Here is a 27,214-nt window from a genome sequence, read left to right as displayed (position 1 = left end):
TGAGAGAAAATGTATTTTTTCTAGGAAAACAAGGAAAATCTGTCAACAAACCAGCCAGACCAATGTGCTGCTATAATCCTGAATTTACAGAGGGGTAAAAACCCTTTTTTATTAGCTGTCTTCATTTTTATGGTTGGGAAGAAAACAAATGAAAATTCTAAAGTAAAATGGTAAATTGTCCCAGGTCAGCATCTAAAAATGTCACTGACATCTTTTTTAGCAAAAGCATCTAACAACTGTTTTTATTGTCTTAGATGTGGTACAGGTTGTACACGGTGCAGATTATACACTGGGGAACAGTTATCAAGGGTGTGTCATAAAACATGGAAAAACTGAAATCAGAAAGTAAAAAATCTGAGTGAAAATGGAAACTTACACAATCTTAATTCTAATCAGTCATTGCAAGACATTCATTACAATAAATGCTCTACTACAGAACAGTGTAAGCCATGGGCAAATGGGGAGCTGATTTTCAGAGACTTCTAGACTGCAGCATGCATATAAATGCTAGAAAAGGAACACTGTTAAATGAATGATCAATACATCAAAAATACCTAATTTGAAAAAGCTTTAATAACTGAATTGACATTGTGTAGAGAAGTAATTTATTGTAGCATTTGGACTGATGATAGGATTTGCACTCACAACAGATGGCAACACATTTTAGCTTAAAAAATATGTGAGAGATTTGATTTCCCTTGGTTTTGCCATACTCCCTCAACCCTTAGAAATTTCCTTGGGATCCTTATTACTCCTCATTGCATTTTACTACTCTGACTTTCATTCCAAAAGACAAATAATTACCTGTTTGTCTTTTGGAAAAACCAGAACAGGAAAACTCTACGTTATGAATTCTGTACTTTTTCTTTTCAAAAGCTGAAGAAACTCCAGAAACCGTAGAAATAGAAGATCTATGTCAGCAATGAAGATGGCTGCTAGCAAAAGTATGCTTCTCAGGTGTTTGAAGAGGTGCAAAGTTAATACAATTAATATTATGTTAGTACTAATATTATCTACTATTAATTGCAATTAACATAATTTGGATGCCAGAACTGTGGCTACTTTGGTGTAGCTTGTTTCTCTTTCATCAATGTACCTGCTTTGTTGATAAAACTGCATCCACCACAGGAGCATTTTGTGTGCTCCTATCTCCACAGTGGTTGTACACTCCTAGTGTAGAGTACCTAACTGGGGCCAACATTTCATTTACAAGTAGATAGTTTGTATCAAGACACCTACAAATAAATATAACCTGACTGTAAGAAGTTTGCTGAGACAAACAACGCTTGAAAGACCTCAACACTTTTAAAAATTACTCCCTTAAAATGTGCACCAAAAAAGTTCACAATAAAAAAGGAGAAAACTAGACTTGACTTTGGATAGGAAGAGATAACCTTGAACTGAAAATAAACACTTGCTCTCTTTGTATCACAAGAAAGGGGCATTCATGGTCTTACTGTGGAAGTGGTTAACACCTAGTCACCTTAGCGGTGAGATTCCTATGGCGTTAAGCCATGGAGCATAAATGGAAATTATGATAGACTGCTTTGATTTTCTGGGCACTGATAAGCACTGAGACAGTTGCCTGTGTGAAGAGGCAACTATTTACTTACTTATTTTAATACAGAGCCTTAACTTGTCCAAGCCCTGTCTTCTAAGGGAGGGATTTGACTGCACTGCCCCTGCACCAGACATCTTCTCCAGCCTGCTCCTGCAGCAGCAGGCAACTCAAAGCACTCTCCCCCTGGCTGTACTTTTACCTGTTAAACCATGATCAGTCAGCATAACTAAGCAAATGCCACAACTTACTATTTGATTCCATCTGCAGATGCACTTGGTAATAATTTTAGACTTCCTTGCAGGTAACCAATAAAGCTGTTGAGCAGCATTACACCAAGAAGAGATTCGTGTGAGTTCCCACTAGAAGCAACCCTTGAGATGAATACTCCCCAGCTATAATCACTTTTCAAGATGTTTCTGTTACCCTATTTTTAATCCATTTGGTAATTCTGGATTACACTGACTTTGCTCACTGTTATTTTATCTTGGTTTTAACCACTGTGTCAACAAGACTAAATATATGTCATAAAGTAGTATAAGAGTACTAATGTCAGCACAGCTATCTCTGTCAACTTCATTTCTGATCTCGGAAAAAGCAGTATCAAGACAAGATTTGACAAGATCTATTATTCATAAAAAATTGTTGGCTGGCATTTGGCATGATGTCATTTCTTCATATATATTTGAGATATTTAGTCTCCACCTTCCAATGATTGTCCTTGACCTATAGTTACCTGGATCATCTTGTTTAACCTTTAAAAATTCTGGCACAACATTTGCTTTTTCCAGTTCACTGAAACCTTCCTAAGTATGCCAAGTTTTGTTAAAAAGCAACAATAATGGTTTAGACAGTTCAACTCTATTAATACACTCCTGTGCAAGTTTTCTGGTCTGACAGAAAATTAAGGAGGAAATATATAGTTGCTGAATTTCAATTCTAACTTCAAGTTTACAAGAGCTGAACTCCTACTAGAATCACCAGCCAGCATTTTCATAATTTAGTGTAGAGCCCCCTCCAGCATCTTTGCTACAATGCTTCAAAGAATCTCAGGTGTTTCTGTACCTTGCAGATGCAAAATACATAAAATGTTATAGGGTAGGGACATTTTGCTTTTTATATACTTATTCTGCCATATGTATCTCCTTTGTTATTTCTCTCTTCCTCCCACCATTTGCCTACAGTTTATGGGAAACCGTGGAAGTGTTGCACAATAAGATTAAAGAACAGATATCTGAAAAAAAAAAGGTGAACTTTTGTACAGTCTTGTAAGCAACATTCATGGTTGTGTCTGATAAAATTTTTAGAAGCTTTGGGTTCAGCTAATGTTAACAAATAATCAGTGTGATAACCCTGTTTTTGGCAAACTCCTTAAACTGCAGGGGTTTGAACTCAGACTGTATTTAAACATTACCCCTTTAAATCTGGACTGCATTATTTCTGAAGCTGTGGATTAAACAGTTTTCATTTGCTGTTGCATCTTACGGCATTCATAGTAGCAGGGAGAAAGCCAAAATGCTGTGTAACAGTTTCTGTCTTATTGCCTTACTTCATCTGAAAATACAGACATAAAAACTCATTTGGAAAAAATAATGACAGTAGGAAAAAAGATTCAAACTAAACGTAAGAAGCTTTTTTAGCAGATAAGTGGATTCATCATTGGTTATAGCTCTAGTTTGCTGAATGGAATTCCTAACAAACTGCCAGGTATATCTACGACATCCATATCTAGCATCTAGATTTCAATATGCTCAGTTTGAAGCACATTTTAATATTTCTTCGAATATTTAACCTCAATTTCCACTCTCTTATATGTGTAAAATACAACAGAACAGTGGAAATACAATGTTTTAGTGAATGTCTTGAGTATGCATGGATTAAATAATAAAAATTTTTGACCCTCTAAATAAGAATGTAAGAGCAGTACAACTTGCCATTAACAAATACATTTGCATGCAAAGTTCCCTGTAAAATGGCAAGTGATTGCTTGCTTGTGGGAGATGTTACCTAGAGTAACTTTTACCTGACATTTGGCTAATCACAACATTCTTGATTAATTTTTTAAAGCCTCCTGAATCACTACACAACACAAACTCACCTCCTGATGTATCAAGAGGAATAAAAAAGGTTGGTCTTTTTCACATCAGGAAAAGCTACTGTATTAATACACTGTTATGCAGAATCTCCCAAAACTCAGATATAACAATGAGAAATAACTTCAGGATTCTTTATGCTTTGATTACATCCATTGCTGCACTGGTCTAAAGTCTAAAAGCTCTTCCCAGTGTGGTACACAATGGCTTATTTTTAAAAGTAAACTTTGTCTGGATGAAATTTTAGTTTTGTTAGTTCCTCTTTTACAGGCCAACTATGGACTTTTAAAGAACTGTTTAAAAAAACCAAACCCTAAAACCTATGATAAACCTTCTTAATTTAAGTGGAGATTCTTTGAATAGGGATTCAGTTTCCTGGGATTGAAATAGTCTTGTAAGTGGAAGAAACAACTCAAAATAACGCATCTAATGAATACCAGTTGTAGTGACCAACAGAAGCAGGCTAAGGCAGTATCTTCTACCTGCTGGATTTTGGTTCTCTGGACAAGACACCTCTTGGGTCTTGAGGGCTTATTCTAAAACTGCCTTCAAGTCTTCTGACAGGATGACATCTATTTTCCACAGATTTCTTTCTTTCAGCATGTGAAACACGAAATATTTTTAGTCAATTCTGCTTTTACCAACACAAAACATAGGGTCAGTACCAAGTGAACTGTGATGCTGGTTACAAATCCTTTGTCAATATTTCTCAGCTCCCCTATTACCTCTACAGAAAGAGAACGTTCTCCGTTACCTAAGAGACTTCTACTTCTTACAGTCAAAAGAGTGGAAAGAAGACTATGGATATAAAATAAACCCAAAATATAAGTTTCAATTTAATTTTTTTAAGATTTAAAAGCCCTGTGGTATTTTCCAGTATGAAAACAGGTAGAGGTGGAAGTGGTATGGGAACAGAGCCATGATGACACTTCTGCAGCTCAGTTTACATACTTAATTACCCAGAGAATGGTCTAAAACATCAGAAACTTGCACCCAAATTTCTCCTTAGGGTCAACATAAACCCAGTGTAAACAATTTCAAGCAGCTAAGAAAAAAAATATATAACATACATGTGCTTTTTGCCTGTGCTGCCAAAAATGACTTTAGCTGACATAACTACCAAAGCATTTGGTAACATAGTGTTACTTACTTCTTGTTTTGCCTAACTGCAATGTTTATTTTGTACCTGTGCATGTTTGCACTTTTATTACGTTCTAGACCATGATTTAAAAGTAACAGCGGTTTGTGCAAGGGGTTTGCCAGTCTGAAACACTCAAGGCAACATTCCTAGAGCAATATCACGTAAAAAGGCAATTTCCCCATTTCATTTATGACCAGAAGTCATGCAGAAAGACAAGAAATTTACCTGATTCCTGGAGATAGCGATACACCAAGAAATTCACTTCGTCACTGGTTATGCTCATCTTAGCCCAACCTCAATATGATGAGGTTTATGAGAAGTGTGATCCACGCTCTGTTCAAAGGGAGAGAAAAGAACAGTTTTTGCTTTATCTTAATTCACTATGAAACGTGTCATCAAAACAGAGGTGTGAATTGTTCAGGTATTTAAAGATGCCGTAAAGTTATTAGAGCTGTAATGCCCCAATGTGAGGCATCCTTTAAATATTGTGAATCAAGTACTGTACTGCACCTTTTAGTACAATTCAGGAGCAGTATTTAACATACATGAGAGAGTCAGAAGGAGCATTTTAAATACTGGAAGAATTTTCTAATATCAACTCCTTTATTTGTGTGGCTTTACTACAGGTTCTTTGGAGACTTTATTGTGTGTTTTCAGAATTGCTGGCAATTAGTCATGTATAGCACACCAAATTACAATATTTTTGCAGCTCCAAATTTGTAATACAGTCTTTTTTCCAGCTGTTTGTCCACTGAAGACAGATTCTTTCCTTACAAAATGATGTTATGCAATGAATGGTGCAGGAGGGGAAGAGAAAGGGAAAACACCATACACCTTGAGCCAACAAGGAAGACAAATACCCTTGCATTATATAAAGCTGTAATATTATAATGTCTCTGTTGAATAATGTTGAGCAAGAATTAAACTCCAATTTTTCATTTAAGTAATTGCAACCTTTAGGATGACAGTTTTATATTACTATTTTGGGCATATACTCCAGTAATAAAAACACTGGCTTTAGATGATAAATTTGTTTTGAACGTTTTCCATTAAATCTTGATGATTCATTCCTGTTTGGGAATCTGACTTAAGTAGTTTGGTTTTAAAAGACCTAAGTACTCCTCAGACATAAACTTTGCAGCTGTGTCAGCCACACCATACCTATAAGTGATCACACAGAGCTCTGGCCGCCGAGGCGCACCCTGGGCTCTCAGCGTGCGCTACAAATGAAAGACCGTAGGCGGGTGCCGGGTGTTTTGATTTCCCGTATGTCTCTTCTTGGCAAGTGGAAAGGTCGCCTTTGTTCATTGAAAACCTCTTCAGTAATTCCTGCTGCCTAAAGTAGCACCTGCTACAGCAGGCAATGGTGATCGAGGACGCTTCTCCTGCTGATGGTTTAAACCAGCAGGTCACTCATGACTGTAACAGATGTCTTTGCATATTTATGTAAATGGAGGTTTTTCGAACCCTGGTAAGCCTTTTATTATCCCGGGCTGTATTTCATCAATTGCCCGGATGCTGTTTTTTCTTATGAAACCATAGCTTGCTAATTTGACAGACATCTTCCTCAAATACTTGAGTCTTGATTGCTACAGTTTGCATTTCTTGCACAACAAGATGAAACAAAGTACTGAAAATCATTTGGTCTCTGTAAGGAAAATTTCATCTCCTTTGGAAAGGATGAATGCTCTCTGCTAAGATTCTGGCTGAGGACAGCATCAGCTGTATCCAACATCCATTCCTGTCACACATGCCACGTATGCCCTGGGAAGTTACTCAGTCTCTTTTCTCTTCAATCCCTCATCTGTGAAATGAGCTCAAACTTCTCTGCCACATGATTAGGAGACTGGAAGCACTGATCATGGTTAGGACTGAAGTTACCAAGGCTGGAAACTGCAGGCAGTGAAAGCACCGCTTCCAGTATAACTTTATACACACTTCTTCCAGATAAACAGGTTTGGACCTGAATAATTAATAACATCCTGTGCCTTTTTTGCATAATCACTGCCATACAATGAAGAACAAGACAGACATTCACAGCAACAGTTAAGGCCATTTTCATCTCTGCGTGCTTAAAATACATCTGTATTGTTGCTATGGTCATGATAGTAATAAATCAAGAGAATTTGATAGCTGTGGGTTGAAAAAAAACCCCCACTTTTAAAAGCATTTTAAAAATAGCTGCTTCAGAGTTTGGTGGTAGGAAAGTTGGTGAAGACGAAACCGCTTACAAAAATTCAGTTTCAGCAATGACGTACTCTGTGGTAAGATGAACTTTATTAAAAAAAAAAAAAATCAAAACGTTCAAATGCCATATCTGGGTGCATCCTGACAATTTTAGATATTAACATGGTATTTCCCATATGCAGAAGGTTGTTTTGGGAAAGGGGAGGCAAGAAAAAGGAAGAATGCTGGGTTTTGTTTTTTTTCTAAAGATGATTTCTCTTAAATTAGTTAAAATCAGAGAAAATCAGTGTAACTGCAAAACAGTCACCCAGCTCTAGAAAGAAACCCTCTATAGCAGCTACCTTTGTATCAGAATCCCAAATACACCCAGTAACAGTTGAACTTACAATGAATTTTCTCTAAAGTCAGTCAACTGGAATTACTTTGACAGGTGTCAGATCATATCTTTATACACACATTGTTACCATGCTACAAAAAACCAGATGATCTCCACCCATATATTTAAGGTTTCTTCTCCCACAGATGCCAGTGTAGCAATCAGATACCAACTGCAAAGATTTGACCTGTCAAAAGCAAGATTTTAAATTTTACCCAGAGAAATCTATTCATTAGAAATTTGGATGACCACACTCAATTTCATTAATGCTCTTTCTGATCGCCTTCTTCTCTGCAAATAAACAGTTCAAATAAAAGTCCAAATAAAAAAGACATGGTGGGGAGAAGAAGAACATCCTTACGTTTTGTATATCTCCAAGACCGATTCATAAGGAACAAATAACTAGCCTCCCCCTCAATATATTTTTTAAATGTAGAAATGTAAACTTCTGTAGGAAATCATAGCAACTTTCAGTCACCACTGTGATAGATTTATTTCTGCTAATTGATGGCCTCCTTTTGTTACTGACAACTGGTATTAGCTAGATTAATAGTTTTTTAAAAGAAATGAAATGCAGTTTATAAACAATACTGATGTGCCTTTGGAGATATTTCACATTTAAACCAGCAATAACATCTTAATTCTTCAAAATGTCAAGAGGATTAGCAAAAAACATTCAAACATGTTTGAACTTTCTTTACTTGAAATGCTTTTTCCTGCAACCAATTACACATAATGGGAAGTTCTGTTTACTTCAACCTCACTTTAAAAATTTGGTTTATGATCCTGTAGATATTTAAGAATGCCCAAATATGTGACCTGAGCCAATTAAGACTTCTTAAAATATAACGGATACAAAACATACAAACTCCATCAGTGGATGGATGGGTTATCACAATCATTCAAAATTAAATGTAACTGTTATTTTAAATAAACATTCAGCTCTGCAAACCTATCAGGATAGGTTTGCAGAAATGCTTCCCATATAGGGTTAAAATTCTGGGATATTATCTCAAATGCCACCATTGTGCTTCTAGGGCTGCTTGTCTTTTGCTGGACCAAATGGTTCACCTGGCATTCAATGCTTCCCGTGAAGCTAAAACTGCAGCACGCTTCCCTTTGCTCTGGGCAGCCAGGACAGCCTGAGTCCCAGAGTAACCACAGGACCTGATTTGGCTCTGTGCACCAACATAGCACTGTTCTCAAATTAAACCTTCCTGGAGCACTGGGAATCCTGCTAATGGGCCATTCTAGTAGCTCTGGAGAAGGCACCCTCACATATAGCCAGGGGTCAGCACAGTGATAGCAAGGTCAGCTAAGAATAGCCTATTTACATCCCATCATCCCCTTACTCAAAAGGGTTGCTCTTCCTTTGCCAGGCATATTTAATCACTGCTGCCATAAAAAAGGGTGACCTGGCTGAAGAATCAAGGGAAAACGATCTTTTCCATTTTGAAATCTAAAGACTCAACCCCTCTGCCCCTTTTCTAAATGATGTTCACTGGGTCCTGCAGGGCCATGTCCTGCCCTCCAGGCCAACCCCAGAGCAGGGGACGGCCAAGGTTATTTTGGGAAATGAGTTCACATTTGCTACTTGAGCCAGCATGCCATCCATAGAAACTGGGAATTACCAGTCAATCTTCCCCTCAGGAAGAGAGAAGCAGGTCAGACATTCAGGGAAAACACCAAAACTAAAACCTAAACCTGAAATCTAAATAGGGACTCGGGTACTTCCCATTTGTGCATCCAGCCCTGCTGACAGAAATTTATCAGATGGCTGGTCTGGCTCTCATCTTACACCTTGAAAAATTCTGCAAGCTCCAGTTTGCTTTAACTTTGTGCACAGCAGTTTTCAGTTCTTGGAAGGGTTTTTTTTGGGTCACTGTGGTAAAATAAACACTCTCCCCTTCTTCCCCCATGCCCCATTCACCTCTAAACCCCAGCTGAAACACACAAATTTTCATTTATCTCCTGCAGACGCCAAAATGTCTTTTTACAACTGAAATTTTAATGACAACAACAACAACAACATTGTCATTAAAACGATAAGGAGGTGTGAAAAGAAATTGTGTATTTGCTTTTGGGAAAAGAAGGCAGTAAGAACAGGTTCCATAAAAATGAAAATATTCCAGAAAGTTCAAATATTTCATGTTGTTGACTTGATGCCCTGCTGCATAGGAACCAGAGTTCACACATTTATGCTCCCCTTTTCCCATCCAAGATGGATCTGTGCACCAAAGTGCATCTTTCAGGATCCAACACAGCCTCCCCATCTTAGAGAAGAGATGTGAACGTAATAACTAAAACAGACTCTAGGAAGACACTGTGACAGCACAGCCAAATCAATGTGTGACTGTTTTGTATATGCTCCATAGTTTAATGAAAAACATTTCCCAAAGCCAGAAGCCACTTCTCACAAAATGAGTCATTTAGGCAATCTCTGTGTTTTCTGTTGAAAAATACTTTCATCAGAAACTTTCAATGAGTCCTACGCTTCTGTATTTTTTGGCTGTGTCTAACCATAGAGCCAGAACAGTCAGTAGCCAGCAGCTCTTCCCCAAAGGCTAATGAGCTCTGCTTGGCCTTCTCCAATGCATTCCTCAGTCTTGGCTTTTATCACAGCTGCCTCTTCTCGAGGAGAAACTCCAGCATCCTGCTTTCTCAAAATGCCAAACCAAACTTCTGGGAGAGGATAAGAGCACACTCTGCTTCTTCTCCCCTCACAGTCTCTCCTGCTATTTCATGAACTTAAGGAGCAAAACATCTTTTCTTCACAAGTATCCTGACAAGGGAATTGAGACCATCACACTCCTAATTACAAGGTATAATGCATGGAAGAATGGCTCTTTCCTAATTGCACTCATGTCAGTGACCAAATTAACAGTGAACCCTGTTCAAAATGCAGTTTGAGCAAGCGTGACTTCTGGATTCCTCCTTCTAAGGCTTCATCAAGACACCTTTTGTCAAAAAAAACTAAATCTAAAATAGAAACAGTTGCCCATTCTAGAGATCTTGCACTTAAGAAAGCAGATCAAGATGTGCTCCCAGTAAGAGTTGCACCATATTTCCCTAGCCTTTCTTAATGAGGACACAAATATGTTAACTATCTTCACTCTGTAAAGATCATCACGTCACCCAAACCATTCAGTGACAAAAATGAGGTGATTCAAATATCTCAGATCTATGCTTTTTACAGATGCTCAAAGGTGTCTTTGCATCACTTATATGGTTAATATTTTGAAGCTTTCTTTACAAGAGCAGTAGAAAATTTGTTGTTTTGGGAAAAACAAAAGCTGAGATTCCCCAGAACAGAGTGATTTCTTCTGGGAATGATTATTGAGCTGTACAGTATGCACTGTCTCACTTTGATGTCTGTCACCCATGTTTATAGCACATCAGTAAGGACAGGGACCTCAATAACAGAAGGCAATAGGCTTGTCGGAAATCCTGCACTGCCAAATGTTAAGCCTGGCTCTTATTTTGGTTTTAAGTCTATTTATTTACAGTGACCTTCGGCAGATTTTTAAAAGACCACAGTAAAGCAAAACAAACCCAGGGTGCCACAGCTCATTCCCATTCTCACTGTTGCCTGTAAAACCACACTCAGATGAAATATTGTAACTGAATCTGTACCTGAGAGCTTCAGGAAAAAAAAATGGCAAGGATATAATAAAAGCCTACCTTGGATCCTGACACATTAGGGTATCTCATACTATTAGCCAGTGAGCTCAACCTTATCAGTGTTCCAAATCTGGTGCCAATCAGAGAAAAAGGACAAATACCACCTACAGACATGTGGTAGTGATCAATTGACCTGCAATTCTGTCTTCAAGAGGTCACTCTCGATCAATCAAATGCTGTATGGGCAAACCTGGCAAAAATGAGGTTTTCATTTAAATAAAATCAAAATGCTGTTCAGGGAGAAGGTTGGTTTACTATGCAATATCTAAAAAGAGTTGCCTTTGAAGAGATGAATCTTTTTTAAAATCGTAACTGTTCCTACTGTATTTATTATTTTACAAATCTGCAATTAATTATCAAAACAGTTGTCCTGTCCTGGGAAAAATGTTGACAAAATAACACTGCATCCAGTAAACTATCAAAAAATAAAATTAAGAAAAAAATTATCACAAAGATATTTATTAAGATAATTTGGCCAGTTAAAAACTTTGAGGGACATTATTGCAGAGAGCTTTATTTCTGCATGAATACTACTTTACATTAAATATAAATTACATTTCAAACTGAAGAGCCATTTGGATTCAAACCCACATCTATTTATTTAAAGAAAGGGCAACAAGAGATATTCCAACAATTTGTAAGTGCTATTCAAACATTTTTCAATTAATCAACAATTCCCAGAGCAAAATAACTAATCATCAACAGAAGGCAAGCTTTTAATCACCCAATTCCCAGCGAACTTTACTTCCTCTATCAAAATATTCTGAACCGCACATCAGATCTTTCATACTTAAAATCCCTTAGTTTGATCAGGTTGTTTTTCAGTTCTCAGCTGGTTTACTTAATTACATCAGCTTCCAACATTTCACTTCTAAGAGTTCAAGTGGATCTTTTCCAACAGCCTTTGCTGCAGAATGAAATGGGTTTTCCAGTATTGATTTTTCCTTTTTGTCTCTTTGCTAAGGGGAAAAAAAGGAAAAAAACCCACAACCGCTCTTCCTAATTAGTGCAGTTGTGTTATACCTCTTTCATAGCTTTGTTCAAAGAAGAGGTACCTTTATTTTTTTTAATAAACAGAAAAATTATTTACATTAATATATTATATGGAAAGCTCTGGGAAGACAAAAAAAGACTAATGGGAAAGCAATGGTTGACAGTAGACCTAGAGCTTGCAAATGAAATGAAAATAATTGTTTCAAAATAAAAAAAAAAAAAGAAGGAATTACAGAGGCTTGAGAAATCAAACACATGATAGGATTTAGTTTGAGAACCAAGATACCTCATCAGTCTTGGAACAACTGAAGTCAATTGGGAATTCTGCCACTAAACAGAACCAAGGATTTTCTTCCTAACATGAGCACAAAATTGCAATTAGGACAAATCCAGGGACAATGGTATGTGTCCACTCATTTCAAACCAATTAGGCCAAAATACATGATTGCCTGATGGTGTAGTAACCGAGTGTCTTTGTACGCATGCGTTTCCATGCACCTCATACAACAAAAATGTGCTTTGAATCTTACAAGTAGAGCTACATGCTCAAAAACATTCAGGAAGATTGCAACTTTAAGAAGATGGCACAATTGCTTTAGCCATATCCCATTTTCTTTAATTTTGGCAAGAGGTCAAATGCATTAATACTACCTCAAATTTAACTTTTCACTTAATAAACCTGGACACAGCTGAACGTCCAGAATGAACATTCCCTCCAAAAAAGCTAGAATAAAATGCAGTTTCTTTTTCATCTGACACTTAATAGTAAATATACACTGAAATAAATATGAAGTATCTTGAGTCCTGAGCTGGTCTGTAAGAATGGGCATTGACAGACACCAACTGTGATGAGACAGGCCATGGTCTAGTAGAGAAAACACAGGCTTTGAGGTGACTGTGTGTTGCTGAGACACAAAAGGAGTTTCCAGAAACCTCCCAAAAGCTTAGAGCCATCTGCTATGTGGGCAGTGGGGATTACCAGCCATGGCACCCATTTTAAATGAGGCAATTGCAGGGCAAGGAACACAAGAGCAATGGGCCTGGAAGGACAAATGAGAGATAGTCTGAAGGATTTGCCTAAAAGACAGAGTATCTGAATAAGACTTTTTTGGATTATTTCTGGTTTTAATCTTTGCTGCTAAAAATGGTAGCTAGTGTCAAAATCTTGATTTTTCCAAACACATCTGAGTGTTTAAATGCAGAATTGGGTTGTGTCTTGATTGTGCACCTTATTTTTGAAGAGTGAGGTAAGGATAAAACATCCATGTGTGTTTTTTCATCATGTTCCTTTCGCAAACTGTTTCCTGTATCACCCCGAGGGTAAATCCTTATTATAAAACCCAGACCACACTGCCTTACTGTATAAGTGGTGTCAGAGCCCAGTACAGTGGCAGGTACTTCCAGTACCCAGCGTGCTAGAGACAGGTCACCTGCCAGAACATGGGAGTGGCGTGCAGAGGAGTGAGCACAAAGGGCTTTGAGACTCGGTCCTGTACCTTGTCCCTTTGTCCCAGAGCTGCGAGGCACCCCCAAAACTCTCCAGGTAAGTGGCAGCACAGACACAGCACTGCCACCCTGCAGGAGGGCCTGTTCATCCACATACCTGCAGGTTTGTGTGCTACATCCCTACACAGGACCCAGACACCCAGCAAAACCCGTTTCAATTCCATGCATATATGAATATGGCTTAGTATCTTTCAGGACAGCTTGACACAAGTACAGTTGGAGAATAACTGAGTGAAAACCATTCTGGTACTACTGTCCCATGACAACACCGGTAACTTGTGTGATAAAGTTTCCTCTTGGACTTAGCAAAGCTCTACTTCAGACAAACCATCACAAACCTGTGCTAGGCTAGCCAATCTACAGATTTTTAGCCATGCAGACTGACCCCACACAGCTGCAGCTTCCTGGAAGTAAAGGACAGGAGAAGGACCAGTGCTCATCACCAGTGGGATGTGGAGATGGGCACATACCTGACATCTCACAATCTGGGGTCTGCCCAGTCACCAAGGTCTAGAGAGCAGCAGGGAGCTGCAGCAGCTCAGCTAGTTCATGTCTGGATGGTCTCAGGCAAAGGGAATGTGTAGCGATGTCATTAAGGGGTGTGTTTTCATTAGTTTCTGCTAATAGGATCAGCAGATGTTACTGGAAACAATTTGATGTTATTTTTCCATCATTTTCAACGGTTTTTTCCCCCTCAGAAAGCAAAGGAAGGAGATCTTGCCACATATTTCAACCTTCACTTGTTTCCCCTGCAGTATTGTTAAAAATGTAGCTGAAGATTTTCTTTATTTTTATTACTGTGCGAAGGGAGAAAGCATGTTCCCCATTTGTCTATAATTCCAAAATAGCTGAAAGGATTACACTCCAAATTAATGAAGAAAAATACTTTTCGGACTCAGAGCATGGAAAATTTCATCTCCCCCAAACAAGTATTTTGTAAATTTTAGAATATATAAAAACAAAGAACCATAATGGAAACTATTTCAAACTTTTATTATGGCAGTTTCTATTATAAACTATTTATAAAGGTTTTAACTATGACTATAAATACTTAATGTTTTCCCTTGAATAATCCTAAGAGAATGTCAGTGTTAAAAGCTGAAAGGACAAAGATTGCATAGGGTAGCACAGTGGAACAGAAAAACATATACATAAATTCAGCATATTTCACTGCTGTGTATTTGGTTCTTAGTGGAAATCTGTTGCAGCATTTTTGTGTGTGTGTGTGTTCATTTTTTTTTAATATAACCATCCAGCTTATATTGGTTTGAGCTCTGGAGAAGGGTTATTAAACGTCTCTGTTTTATGGAAGGTATAGGACTACTTTCCTTGTTGGAAGCTGGAGAGGGAGGGAAGATGGATGAAGTGAAATAATTTACAGAATGCCTGCAGAAACATCTAAGCAATCACTAAAGTAAAAAGCTTTTTTCTAGGTTATTTTTCTGCATTCACATTGCTAAATATTTTATAGAGAAACTTCCCATTAAAAATCAATACAAAGAATTAAGGGTGAGAAATTTCTGTCTAATATAAACTACCTCGACCACCAACTTCAGATACTGATTTTTCTTTCTTTTAACTTTTCCTCTCAATGTTCTATAGGCAGGATTTAAATAGCTAAAAAAAATTCACACACAGTGTATCCAGTAATATAATCCAAGTTGTACAACACTATCTGCCTTTTAATCCATCCTCCCCCCCTTACATGCTGTAATAGTCTGAGAGGGGTGAGGCAGTCACTTTGTCATTTCAAACTTTCCTTGCTTTTTGTGGGTGAAGAATGAACAACACAAAATGTCAGAGAATCACATTTCTGGTGGCAGCATCATGAAGTCCTACACAGCCCGAATATAAATAGCAAAGTCTATAGATTAAAAGGCAATGCTAAGAGAAAAGCTTTTTAGCCTTCTTTTTGAAAAAGCTAAACAGCCTAGAAACTAAGATGAACTAAAAAAATCCTTTGGGAGTCAGAGACAGACATGACATAATCTAAGGTTTTCATAAAAAAATTCAGTTAAATACTTCTCAGGAAGGATTTTAATATATTATGACACAGCCATTAGTTAGCACAGATTAAATAAAAAAAGCACTCCCCTGCTTTAAAAATCAAGATACAGAAAACTGAAGCCTTAAATCCATACGTACAGAGTTTGAGAAGCTTTTGAAGGTTTTAATCCCTGGACAAGAATCACTTTATCAGAGAATAAAACGATTCTACATTTTTGGCCTTCCCTCTAAGAAGGACCCCAGGGAAGCTAGAGCTGATCAGCCAGGCTGAAGGAGTTGTCAATCATATGCTTGCTATTACAGAAATATTACAAAAGCTCCTGAACACCAGCAGGATTTTAGGTACCTACAGGCTGGAGGGGATTTCAGGAGGTCTCTGGTCCCACCCCTGCCCAAAAAAGGGCCAGCTCTGAGGTCAGACCAGGCTGCTTATGGCTTGCAGCCTTCAGAGCTCGAAACCCTCCTTGGACAGGGATGGCACAGACTCTTGGTGTGGTGACCTGCTCCACTGCCTCACTCCTCACCTTGGGAAAAGCTTCTCCTTAAATCCAGTCCAAACCTGCTGCAACTTGTACTCCTGTGTCTCAGGCTGCCAGCCTGCGCTGCTGTGCGTGGCCTGGCTCCATCCCAAGGACACCCTGCTGGTGCTGGGGGCTGCCAGGTGCTCCAGAGCCATCCCTTCTCCAGGCTGCCCCTTCTCCCCGACTCCCTCCTCGCAGTGTGAGCGCTCCAGCCCCGCTGCCCTGTGTCCTCCCAAGCACCCTGCAGCTTGTGCACATCCTTCCTGTGCCACTGACAAAAGCAGATGCAGTATCTGGATGTGGTCTGACAGCAGTCACACACACAGGGACAATCCCTTCCCTTGATCAGCCGGCTGCGCTCCCACTCACACTGCCCAGATTACTTCTGTCTTCTAGTTCACACAAAAAGAAATTACACCGGGGTTATAAAGAAGCAAAACCTCCATATGGCTTTAAAATGAACATCAGTACCAGCATAAATTGAAGGCAAGCAATTTTTCCAAACTGGAACAATCTTACTCACTGTCCTCTTTGCTAATTTTATTTGGAAAAAAGAAATTTTATTTGGAAAAGACACACAGGAAGGCAGATAGGGTAACTCTCCATACTGTCATGCCTATTAGACCTTCTAAGGATTCTGTGACCAAGTGGGTATTTCAGTCATCCAGCTCCTGGAACATAATTTTCAAAGACTAGGTAGCTATGAAATTCCCTCTACAACGAATAGGGAGAGTTATGTGACTGTTTCAAAGATTTATGTGTTTTCCTGTAGACGTGGATTAGACACTTGTCTGGGACTGGGATTCATTGCTTCAAATTTCCGCTCCAAATCCAGGCTCCGATTTGTATTTTGGCTGTGGAGAACTGACTCAGAACTTTTATTTGAAAATGAAAAAAAAAAAAAAGGAGAAAGGTGGCAGTGGAATTGGTATAACAGATTTAAGAGACTGAAGATTAAAGCATTCACTTAAGAATTAGCAGTTTCAAACTTGCATTTTCCAGCTCCCAGGAGAGCACACTTTACACCTGGTTACAGGTTGTTCAAACAAACCCACTATGGAGCAAAGAACTGAGAGAATTGCAAGGACCAGGAAAAGAAGCAAGGATCTGTAACTACTCTTAACTAATAAATCACTTGTTTATTGCAAGTATCTGGCTGCTAAATCATGAATCATATATTTCAATGTTTTTAAGCATCAATAAAAAAAATTGATTTAAAGATGAGCATTTGTCCAAAGATAAATTTCCTTTTATTTTTTTCACTCTTCAGTGGTCTTTTTTACATATGTTTTACATTTCCCTATTAAGACAAGATACAATTGGTCTTCCTATTTCTTCAGAAATTCAAGGGCCTTTGTAGTATTATGCAAGGAACAAACATCAAAACTTATATTTAAGCATGACACATTATAAGCTTATATTATCATTTATTATTTTACTCCATTTTAACTATTTGGACTGTAAAGCTCCACAGTGAGTGTTTGCCTCAAGCATTTTTTTTTTCTGGAAGGCATAAGCAAAAATAGTTCAGTTGTTTCAAAGTGAAGGTGGAGAAAACCCAATTTTACCAAAATTTACACCATTTCAGTGTTTCAGTGAGAATTTCCAGTGCCTCTGTATTTCAGTGCAGGGATTTGGAGACTGGCAGAGAGGCTGCTCTCATGGCAGAGTCACATTGAAAACCCATATAAATTAGACTAAAATAAAGCCTTCTGAAAATACTACTTGTATACACATTACACAGGGGTGCTAGAGGCTGTAATTCAGTTATCAAAATATTTTCCTTGTATTAACTTTCCTTCCTACTCAGGAAGGCAGTGCTATCTCTGACAAAGACTCCTGTCTCTGACAGGAGATCAGAGTCCTTTTCCACAGGGGAAAGGGTAAGGGACAGGACTGGGAAGGGCAAAGGGCACCATGGCTACAGGCTTATGGACAGCTGGTGTGGTAGTCTCAGGTGTCTCATCTCACCAGAGAACACAGAATACTTTCTTCCCAACAAGTACTTCAGAGGAAAAAATACTATAATCAAATTATGATTTTTAAATTTCTCTGCTGATCTTCATACTAGTTTTCTATCAGTCACTTATTCCTGCAGATCTAGACTTTAATGCCCCAGAGCTCTATTTATTTACATCTTATTTTTATGAGTCAAGGACTTTTCCCCTAAGCACTCAATTATAAGACTTCACTAGTTTAGTGAACTATTTTAAAAAAATTTAAAAGTATAATTTAAAAAATGAAGGCTTTTTTTCCCCTCTACCATTTGTTTCTTTCTTAGTTAAGCACAGACTTTAATAGCATAGCTTTTTGCTTATAAGGACCTATATTTTGACCCTACTTGGGTCAAATTTATTTTGAAAATTGCTGAAATTTTTAACTCTTAATAACTGCTAATACTTAATCAACTCCCTTGATCATAAGAAATGCACACAAACACTGTTCAATGCATATTTATTCTCAGGGACTGTATTCAAAGAGAGAAAAGAAAACTTGTTCTTACCAATGCGCCTTTTAACATGGCTCTGCTGTCAGTGAGCAATATTTTAGTACTATAAACTAGAAAAAAGCCATCAAACAAAATCCATCATTGAAGAGCCACCACTTAAGTTCTTACTGATTACCAACTTGTACAGTGCTGACCCGGAGCTCTTGAGAAAAGGGATATTCTAAACCCTAATGACAGCAAAGAAAACAGTAATATTCACAATGATGCAAGAATTTATTCCTTTCTCTCATTTTTTGATAAATGCCTCAAGATTTAACCTGATGTTTACGAATGCTTAGGTCCAAAAGACATGTTTGCCACACCAAATACACTGATGAAGATGACCCTCCTTCCTATCAAAAACCTCGTGAAAGAAATCTTAAAAACAGAGAAGGCTTCACCTTTTCTGCATTTCATACTAATACATCACTATTACCTGACTGGGTAATAGCTTTTTGTTCACTTTAGAAAAAGGAAAATAAGACTGCAAAAAAGGAAAATACTACTGCAGATGTTTTCTTAAGAAATTTTTCTTTTTAGCTGCTGACACTTGAAGCCGTACCCTGTGCACAAGTCTTCCATGATTATTAAAACTGCAAAATACTCTCTAAGACACGTAGTCACTAAAATGCAATGGAGACCTGTTAAACAAACAACTTTAAATGGTTTTACTTTATGTGATCTCACTAGTAATAGGATCATAGCATGTCTTTAAATTTTCAGCTTTCTAATTTTAAGACCTGACATGGACACTCCAACACGGCATTTATCATACACACAGATCAAGCAATTAAGACTTTTTTGGGTGAGGGCAGAATTCAGGCACATTTCATTGATAAAGAAAACTGCTTATAATGAGAAATAAACTTTGCATTCCTTTTGGCAGGATTACAATTAAAAAATGTAGCAAAACAAAACAATGTAGGTTTTTTTGTATAAAATCAGTAATGACAACAATAGTCTTAAGAAAAGCATAGTTTTAGGCACATGGAAATGCCCATTTTTCCATTAAGAGATTAATCTCCCACCTCATATGACACAATGTGAACATAAATGTAAGGCATGTTTCACATACTCATATCTCTAGTTTCTCTGATGATTTCAACTGTTAGTAACAAGAACAAAGTAATTTCTACTGTTCTGCAAAAAGCAAAACTAACAACAGCCTTTCTAGTTCCACCTCAAATTAGGCCACCTGCCTAATAATGCCAGTGTATAATAACTCTTAATGCTTCTGAGATTTTTAAAAAAGATCAGAAACATTCACCCTTGTGTCAACTGCTCACCTGCTCCCCCAGTCCTGCTTTAGCTGAACTTTCAGCTCCTCCTGGTTGTGCTTGGTTACAGCAGCAGCAACCAGCAGAGCTGCACCCATCCTTTCTACTGAACTTCCACAAAGCTCTTAATTCATGCAGACAGTGGCTGACATGCTCATGGTGATGGTTCAAATACTCAATAATCTTCTGATGACCAATCTCTTGACAGAGTTGCATATGTTTTACTATAAAAATAAGGTAGAAGTGGAGGAAAGAAAAGCCTGCGGACAAGAAGTCAAATATATTTCTTTGAGTGTGAAGGTAGAAGCAAATAACAAACAAATCACTGACTTAAAAGTTAATTATAACAAATCAAATAGCACCATAAATGCATGCAGTACTGCTGTTACTTCATCACAAAGTATGGTCCAGCTCTTTATATTATTAATTTGCAAACAATTCTGTAAGATACATAAAGTCACTAAGATGCAATGGATATCTATTAGTATCAAATGAGACCCTTAAAATTATTTTACTTCATGTGAGCTAACCAGTGAGAGAATAATATCATGTCTCAGCTCTTAAAATCACTTTTCTAAGCAACTACTCTTGCAGCAGGTATATTTTTAAACTGGGGCAATTAGCTTATATAAAGTGGAATTACAACTTTTATTTAATTTTTATAAGGATCCTTTTTGCTTACAAACACACTTTTATTTAAATTTTGTGCTTATATGAAATAATTTAAAAGCCAGTTGCTAGAATGCCTATGAAGTGAAGCTGGAGGGGTAAGCCATTGACACTTGATGCCTACATTCACTAATGCATGGGACACGGAGCCACAGAACACACAAATTACCACAGACACATAACACATCATCAAGTATCTTACAGTGGGAATGCTAAAATTAAAGCTGCAAAGGCCACCCACCAGTACAGCCTCTCCAGCCACCTGTTGGTGGAGTCATTTTTTTTCTCCTGCAAAGGTAAAATCCATTCCCTGAGCTTCTCCCTGGAACCAAGCAGCTGAGCCTGAGCAGAGACATCGTGAACTTGCACATGGGGCAAGGTCTGAGCACATGGATGTGCATCCTGGGGACACGAAAAAAAGCTTCAATGACAAGGCAAGGACACAGGCACAGCGAAGAAGGAAGAGGCTGCCAGGTGTGGGATGTGGCCCAGTGAAAGCTGTGGTGGATGAGAATGCCAGCTGAAGAAAGGCTCTATTCCAAGAGAAAAGAAATGCTTTCCTATTTAATTCCTGCTGTTTAATTGCACCTTCTAATAGTATTTAGGAAACATCATTTACTTTGATTACAGGTGAGGCTATAAAACAGGAAAGTTGCACAATTGCTTCTGCTTCAAGTCGGTATTCCAAAGATTTCACAACTCCTGGAACACCCACACTACATTCCCTCACTTGAAACCACTCAAGAAACCTGGGAAAAAGCCCGGCTCCAATTTCTCCCTCCTCACAAGATCACACATGAATGAAGACTTGTATTCAGCAAGTGGAATAAATGTGTTACATTTTTTTCTCCAGGGGAACGGGTGTCTGTAACTATACCTCTTATGCAAAATGGCCTTTTTGTCATTCAAGAAATCATCCATTTCCTTTAGGGAGAAACAGAATACTGACTTGTGTCACCTTCAGAAGTAAGGGATTATACAGAGAAAAATGAAAAACTACAGCGTAACTGTTCCCTATACAAGATCTGAAATATAACTAATATTAAATGTGAAAACACTATTATGAAGATTTTGCCTTCAGATAGAAGATCAAACTACCGCTGTATTGAAGAAAGAACAGATTCTTCCACAATAAATCCTCTTGTATGTCTGGAAAAATAGAAAGAACCTGCAAGTTTTTCATGGTACCAAGTATATCCTGTATGTTCTTCCACATTGAAAATAAGGTTTTTCATTCCTTTTATACACTTATACGACTTTAATTCCTTTTTATACAATTATAATAGTGGCAAAAACCAAACAGGAGACCAAAGAGCTGTAAGTACATCTCAAATCTTGTGTAAATTCAGAAATCAAACTACCTCTGAAGTCTACAGCTGTTTCTATTTCCCATAGATCAAATTAAATTTTGGCTGAATCTGGTGTAAGCTAAACAAAATTTTGCAGGCACTGGGGACACAATGGCATGACCCTTTCAAATCTCCAATCTCAATCCAAATTTAGCCAATAGTGTTAAAGAAAACACAAATGTAGTTTAACAGAATCGCATCCAGGTCCTTCAGACTAATAAACTGTCTTCAATATAAAATGGCAGTTTGGAGGTCAGAAATGCATGGCAACAATTAGATGCTCAATGTTAAAAACCAGACCAGGGAGGTGGCTTGCAGCTACTCTCTTAATAGCATGTCCTAGACTTCCTAACAGCATTTAAAATAGTGCCTGGACTGCCTGATGTGGCTGGAGAACACAGCTTTATCTAGCATATCCATTAACAATAAAAACCAGAAGACAGACTTGTCACAAGTTACAGTGTTCAGGTTAAGGGCTTCTACAGAAGTCATTTAGGTATGATAACCTAATTAAAACTGCTCAGAAGCTGCTGTTGTGACACCCGTGACACATTAAATGCTCCTCAGAAAACCAGTCATCATTAATATCTCTATTTCTTCTACTTCATAGAAAGGCTGAAATTGAGTTTGACTGTTTATAAATACGTCTCTTGGTTTAGAATCATCCTTCCTAGACTCAGCTTAAAAAAAAAAAAATCTGGCCAATGTTATCCAGATTTAAGTTCCATGCCTTACATTCCTGTAGGTCAATTAAAAAAAATTCAGTCCTGTTTTATAAACCATCCTCGCACAAGATCATTATATGAACCATTTGAAGATAGCTGCACAAGGCTGATCAGCATGTGGCCAGCTTATTTTTTTTTAAATGAGAAACTGATATAACCTCATCTGAAAACTTTAAAAAAGCCCTTTTAAAAGTGTAAAAAGTTAGAAAAAAATAATAGATATGAGTTAAACTCTGCAATTGCTCTTAGTCTTTCTCAGAAATACCAAACAAGAAATCTTAAAATACTACGATTAATCCTAACATTGCCCACTGTCTGCACTGGAGCACTTCAGTTCACACGGACTCCTTCAGGGTATTCAGGAACTGTGGGGTTGAAAGTCTCCTGGTGTATTTCGTTCCATGAGATACCAGGCCATTCCCAAGGATGAAAATAAGCCTGGTTATTTCCCAACAAGTTTGACATTGTTTTGCTGTTTCCTGAATGAGCGTATCAGTCCTTGGCCACCACACAAATCATCCAGCCAGGACAGGCTATTTTTATAGTTCCCAGATGGTCTTTATGTACTTTCATGCATGACATGAGCTTTGCAGGATACAGCTACTCTGTCGACCTTGGTGCATGTGAAACTGCTTTCTCCAAGTACAGAAAGGTAGGAGCCGCGTCGTACACATGGGGACATCTATTCATAGTTATGTCATGCACTTCAGCTAGCACTGCATTGTTTCATTTTCACAGTATACCTTGAAATTTGTCATTGGCAGGAGTTCAGTTTGTGTCATAAAAAACACTGTCTTCAGTTTCAGTTCAGTCTAGTTATCTGCTGCTTCCATAGGGAAATGTGACAAGGGATTTCCATTCAGTATAGTGCTTTTGACCCCAGCTCTATTTTGACAGCAAACACTCAGACATTATCACCCATTTCTGAAATTATATTGGAGATACTATTGACAGTCAGCATCTGAATAAACTCTTCCAGAAAATTCCCTTGAGGCTGCCTTCACCTAGTCTTGGAAGTAGGAATAAAAAAGTCCACACTCAAATATTTGACCTCAGTGTTATTAAAACTACCTGACTGAAACATAACAATCAAACACCTCCAGGAAAGCCAACAGAAACCACGAATTACATTCCTTTTTGAGGATAACCAGTTATTCATATAGACTGCTGCTTAGCAAAATGGGTAACTTACCACCTGTACAGCAATTCAAGTAAATGGGCATACAGGGTGTTAGTAGATAGGATAATAACAATTTTGACACTGCCAAGATGCTCATAGCCTCTGAAGGCTCCTTCCACGGTGAAGTACAGCAAAGCACACCTGTCATTTGGGAGACGACAGAGAAGGTTAAGCCTATGGTACAGAAGTAAACAGTTTATCTACCCAAGAACATCAGACTGGGAAAGAACCTGAGATGCCCTTGGTGCTTCCACTGCCCTGTTTGGCTCATTACTGAGTAGCTCCAGGCCCTAACTGGAACCAAAGGACACATCAGCGAGGGGACACTGACACATGACAGAAAACGCCTGAGGACTTGGACTTGTAACTAAGGCAGCAAATAACTTCTGTACAACGGCTATTCCAGGAACTTGCTACACTGGTTTTCATATTCTCCTCCTGTTCTGGACATTACATCAACTAACAACCACTTAAAGAGAGGTTGTTGTTTTTGATAATGATGAATGGCATGCTGGTTTCAAATACTCTAATATATACGGAAGATGAGAAACATTTTATGGAGCTGCAAATATAACAAAAAAGTGACAGTATGCATAAAGCTGTGGGATGCATACAAAAAAAGGTGCAACATGACTTTTTTCTGTCACTTGGAACAACTTTATAACTTTAGTACAGTGCTGCAGCAAAGTTCACAAAAGAACATTGTTTTCTGTCTCTATTAGGGACTCAAGGGAAATCTGCTCTGAAGTTCAAGTTACATCTTCCAGTATTAAACTCCTTGGTCTATACTTTGACAGAGAATTGACATTTTCCTTCACTGTGTTCAAAACTTTCCACAGTTTTAAAAGTGTATCTGGTACTTTCTACAGTCACACATTAATCTCTCTGACCTCACAACCAAGGAAAATAAATGCCCCATAATATGCTAAAAGAGAAAATGACACTCCTGGACAGCTGAACTGTGCCTGTAATCTATAACTGGAATCACAGACACATTTTTGTTTGGTTGGCTTAGCTACAGAGACCAGGGCTGGAGGCAGAATGAAGTCCCCAGGTATGTGCTTGCTCTGGCTTGCAGCCTGGTAGGAGATGTGGGTCTCACTGCAGAAGCTTGCTCTTCTCCTGAGCTCTGACCTGCTTTGGGCAGGGATGGACGTTGTAGTGTGGAAGCAGGCTGTTCCAGGATGAGGAGCTGTGACACGCCTACAGTCCATTCTGGCCGGGGACCCTGGTGTCACTCCTCAGCTGCTAAGCCTGAGCACTACAGAAGGTGCTACCTTACCGTAAACAGCACCAGTGGACACATCCAAATGGATAAACATCAGGATGTCTGATTCTGAAGTCTGGTTCAATTGCAGATTTGTTTTGTAACCCTGACTGATATCTGGAAAGGTGTGTTTTATCATCTTCAGTCAGCCCTAGGTAAGCTGGCTCTGCTGAGTGAAAGATGACAGGCAGGTTTCATCTGGCAGCCCTAAAGACTCCTGCCATGGCTCTGTCCACTACAGCACTGCTCCTGCCACTGAAAATGTCTCTGCTCAAGTGTGAATATGGTGCACAGGCAGCAATGCAGGTGGAAGTGGTATCTAATAATTAAAGAAAAAAATTGAATTATATATTAAGAGATCTATACACACTATACTATTTTTTTCTGTACTTAAATAAAGAGAAATCCTTTTTTAGGAAAAAAAAAAACAATCACACAGGTTTTATAATCATTCTTAAGCTATCACCTTAAATGATGTAGTTTGACCACACAAGTGAGTCAGGCAGTAAATGAAATTCACAGTTAATCCAAAGAGCAATTACTTGTTAAAGTCTATTTATATGAGCTTAAAAATGTGTTGAAAAGAAACATTTGTTTTCATGTCCTACACAATTCATTTTGCCTTAAAAGCTTGGAATGTAACAAAATTTTGTAACAAGCCACCAAGCGCCCTTAGAGAAAAACAGTCTTATCCAGAAACATCATCCTTTGCTACTAAGTCATATGTTTGGTCTTGTACACTCTCTAAGCCATTTTTGTGCAAGAGAAAGAAAAACCCCTGCAGCACTGGAAATTGTAAATAAGGCTGTCCTTTGAGCACTAAAATGATGAGAATTTATTTCAAACTTGCTTCATATTGTCTTAATTAAATGTGTTTTATAATTCAAAATAATAATTAAAACTCCACCATTTAGGCTGAAGACTGATTCCCAAAGATTACATTTGATTCTCAATTCCAACCTTGGGAAATACAACTTAATCTTTTTACTTAGATCTCACTGTAAAGTGCTTTATAATAGTTCACTAAGGATTCATTCATCTCACCAGTGTTTAGTGGTAATTAGCTGGACAAAACACACAGAAAAAAAGGAAGCAAAATCCCAAAATGAGAAAGTAAACCTTATCAAACTACATGTATCTTCACTTTCAAAATTCTCTTCAAGACACTTCATCCTCACAATAAAAAAAAAACAAAAAAACAGCCATGACTTTGAATTCAAGGTTGATTCAATTGCGTCACACTCCCAACCCTCCAGATCCTGTTAATTCAAATTATTAATTGGCAGATAGCCAGAAGAAGCAGGGGAAGGGAAATCTAATTTGTGCATGTGCTTAGACAACCAAAAATTCCCTTTACAATTGCTTATCTCCATATTCCCTCTGTTCATCTTCCAGAAAAGCAACAAAATAAGAGCAGAAGTACTGCCTTAGCAGATGAGAATAAAGTGTCAAAAGTATAATCCATTTCCGAACAACTGCAGAAATACACACTCTTGCCTTTTTTGCTCTCCTTGTTTTCACTGCTGGTGTTAGTAGTTATTTTTTAACTGCTGCACAACATGGCAAGTCTCTCTGACAGGAGATGGAAAGTCAAAGCCTCTTTCCCAAAGAACTTTCATTAAAGCTCTTGACTAAAGCCATTGGAGCTATCAAAGTAAAGGGTGAGACTTTATGGCTCTCAAGTGAAGCAGGGGCATGACAGGGATCCCGAGGTACTCAGAGAACCTCACTACTTTCAGCTCTAAGGAAGGCACAGCTCACAAGGACGAAGAGGAAGGATGCAGGGGGCTACATTAAAAAATGGGTTTATCCACTTTCTAAGCTCACACTTTCTCATGTCACACACCACAATTTTTTTTGCCTTTTCTCATTTCTTTGTCATGCTTTTAAAACTTCATTATTTCTCCTTAATGTTGAGGGGATTCAGAATGAAGGTTATCTTTATGGTGGGGTGGCTGAAAATTTGCAGTTTTCTATTTCCAAGACACAGCTGACTAAACTTGGCAACATCTACAGTATCTCTTGAAATCAATAACTGACTTCCTCTATCCCGAGTAGCATTAATTAGATAACTGACAGTAAAATAAAATAAAAGAGAGAAAAAAAGGAAAAGATATGATTATCACTGTCATCTGCCTACTTTTGATAGCAATCACTTTTTACCGCTACCATTGAAAGAGTGAATGGTTAAATCTG

The 27,214-nt window shown here is 38.1% G+C and overlaps 1 protein-coding gene across 5 annotated transcripts in view; it reads right to left on the bottom strand.

Annotated features, from left to right (window-relative positions):
- The window catches only part of TBL1X (transducin beta like 1 X-linked), a 191,162-nt gene that overhangs the window by 48,416 nt on the left and 115,532 nt on the right, over positions 1–27,214 (bottom strand). For all 5 annotated transcript variants that reach the window (XM_062488009.1, XM_062488013.1, XM_062488012.1 and 2 more), the window contains one exon: positions 5,018–5,125. In XM_062488009.1, coding sequence (XP_062343993.1) covers positions 5,018–5,075 — 58 coding nt within the window. In that variant the 5' untranslated portion in view covers positions 5,076–5,125. The remainder of the gene's footprint in view (positions 1–5,017; positions 5,126–27,214) is intronic.

This window comes from Cinclus cinclus, chromosome 2 (genome assembly GCF_963662255.1).
Source record: "Cinclus cinclus chromosome 2, bCinCin1.1, whole genome shotgun sequence".
In the NCBI taxonomy this organism is placed as follows: Eukaryota; Metazoa; Chordata; class Aves; order Passeriformes; family Cinclidae; genus Cinclus; species Cinclus cinclus.
This window is presented reverse-complemented; position numbering and strand designations above follow the sequence as displayed.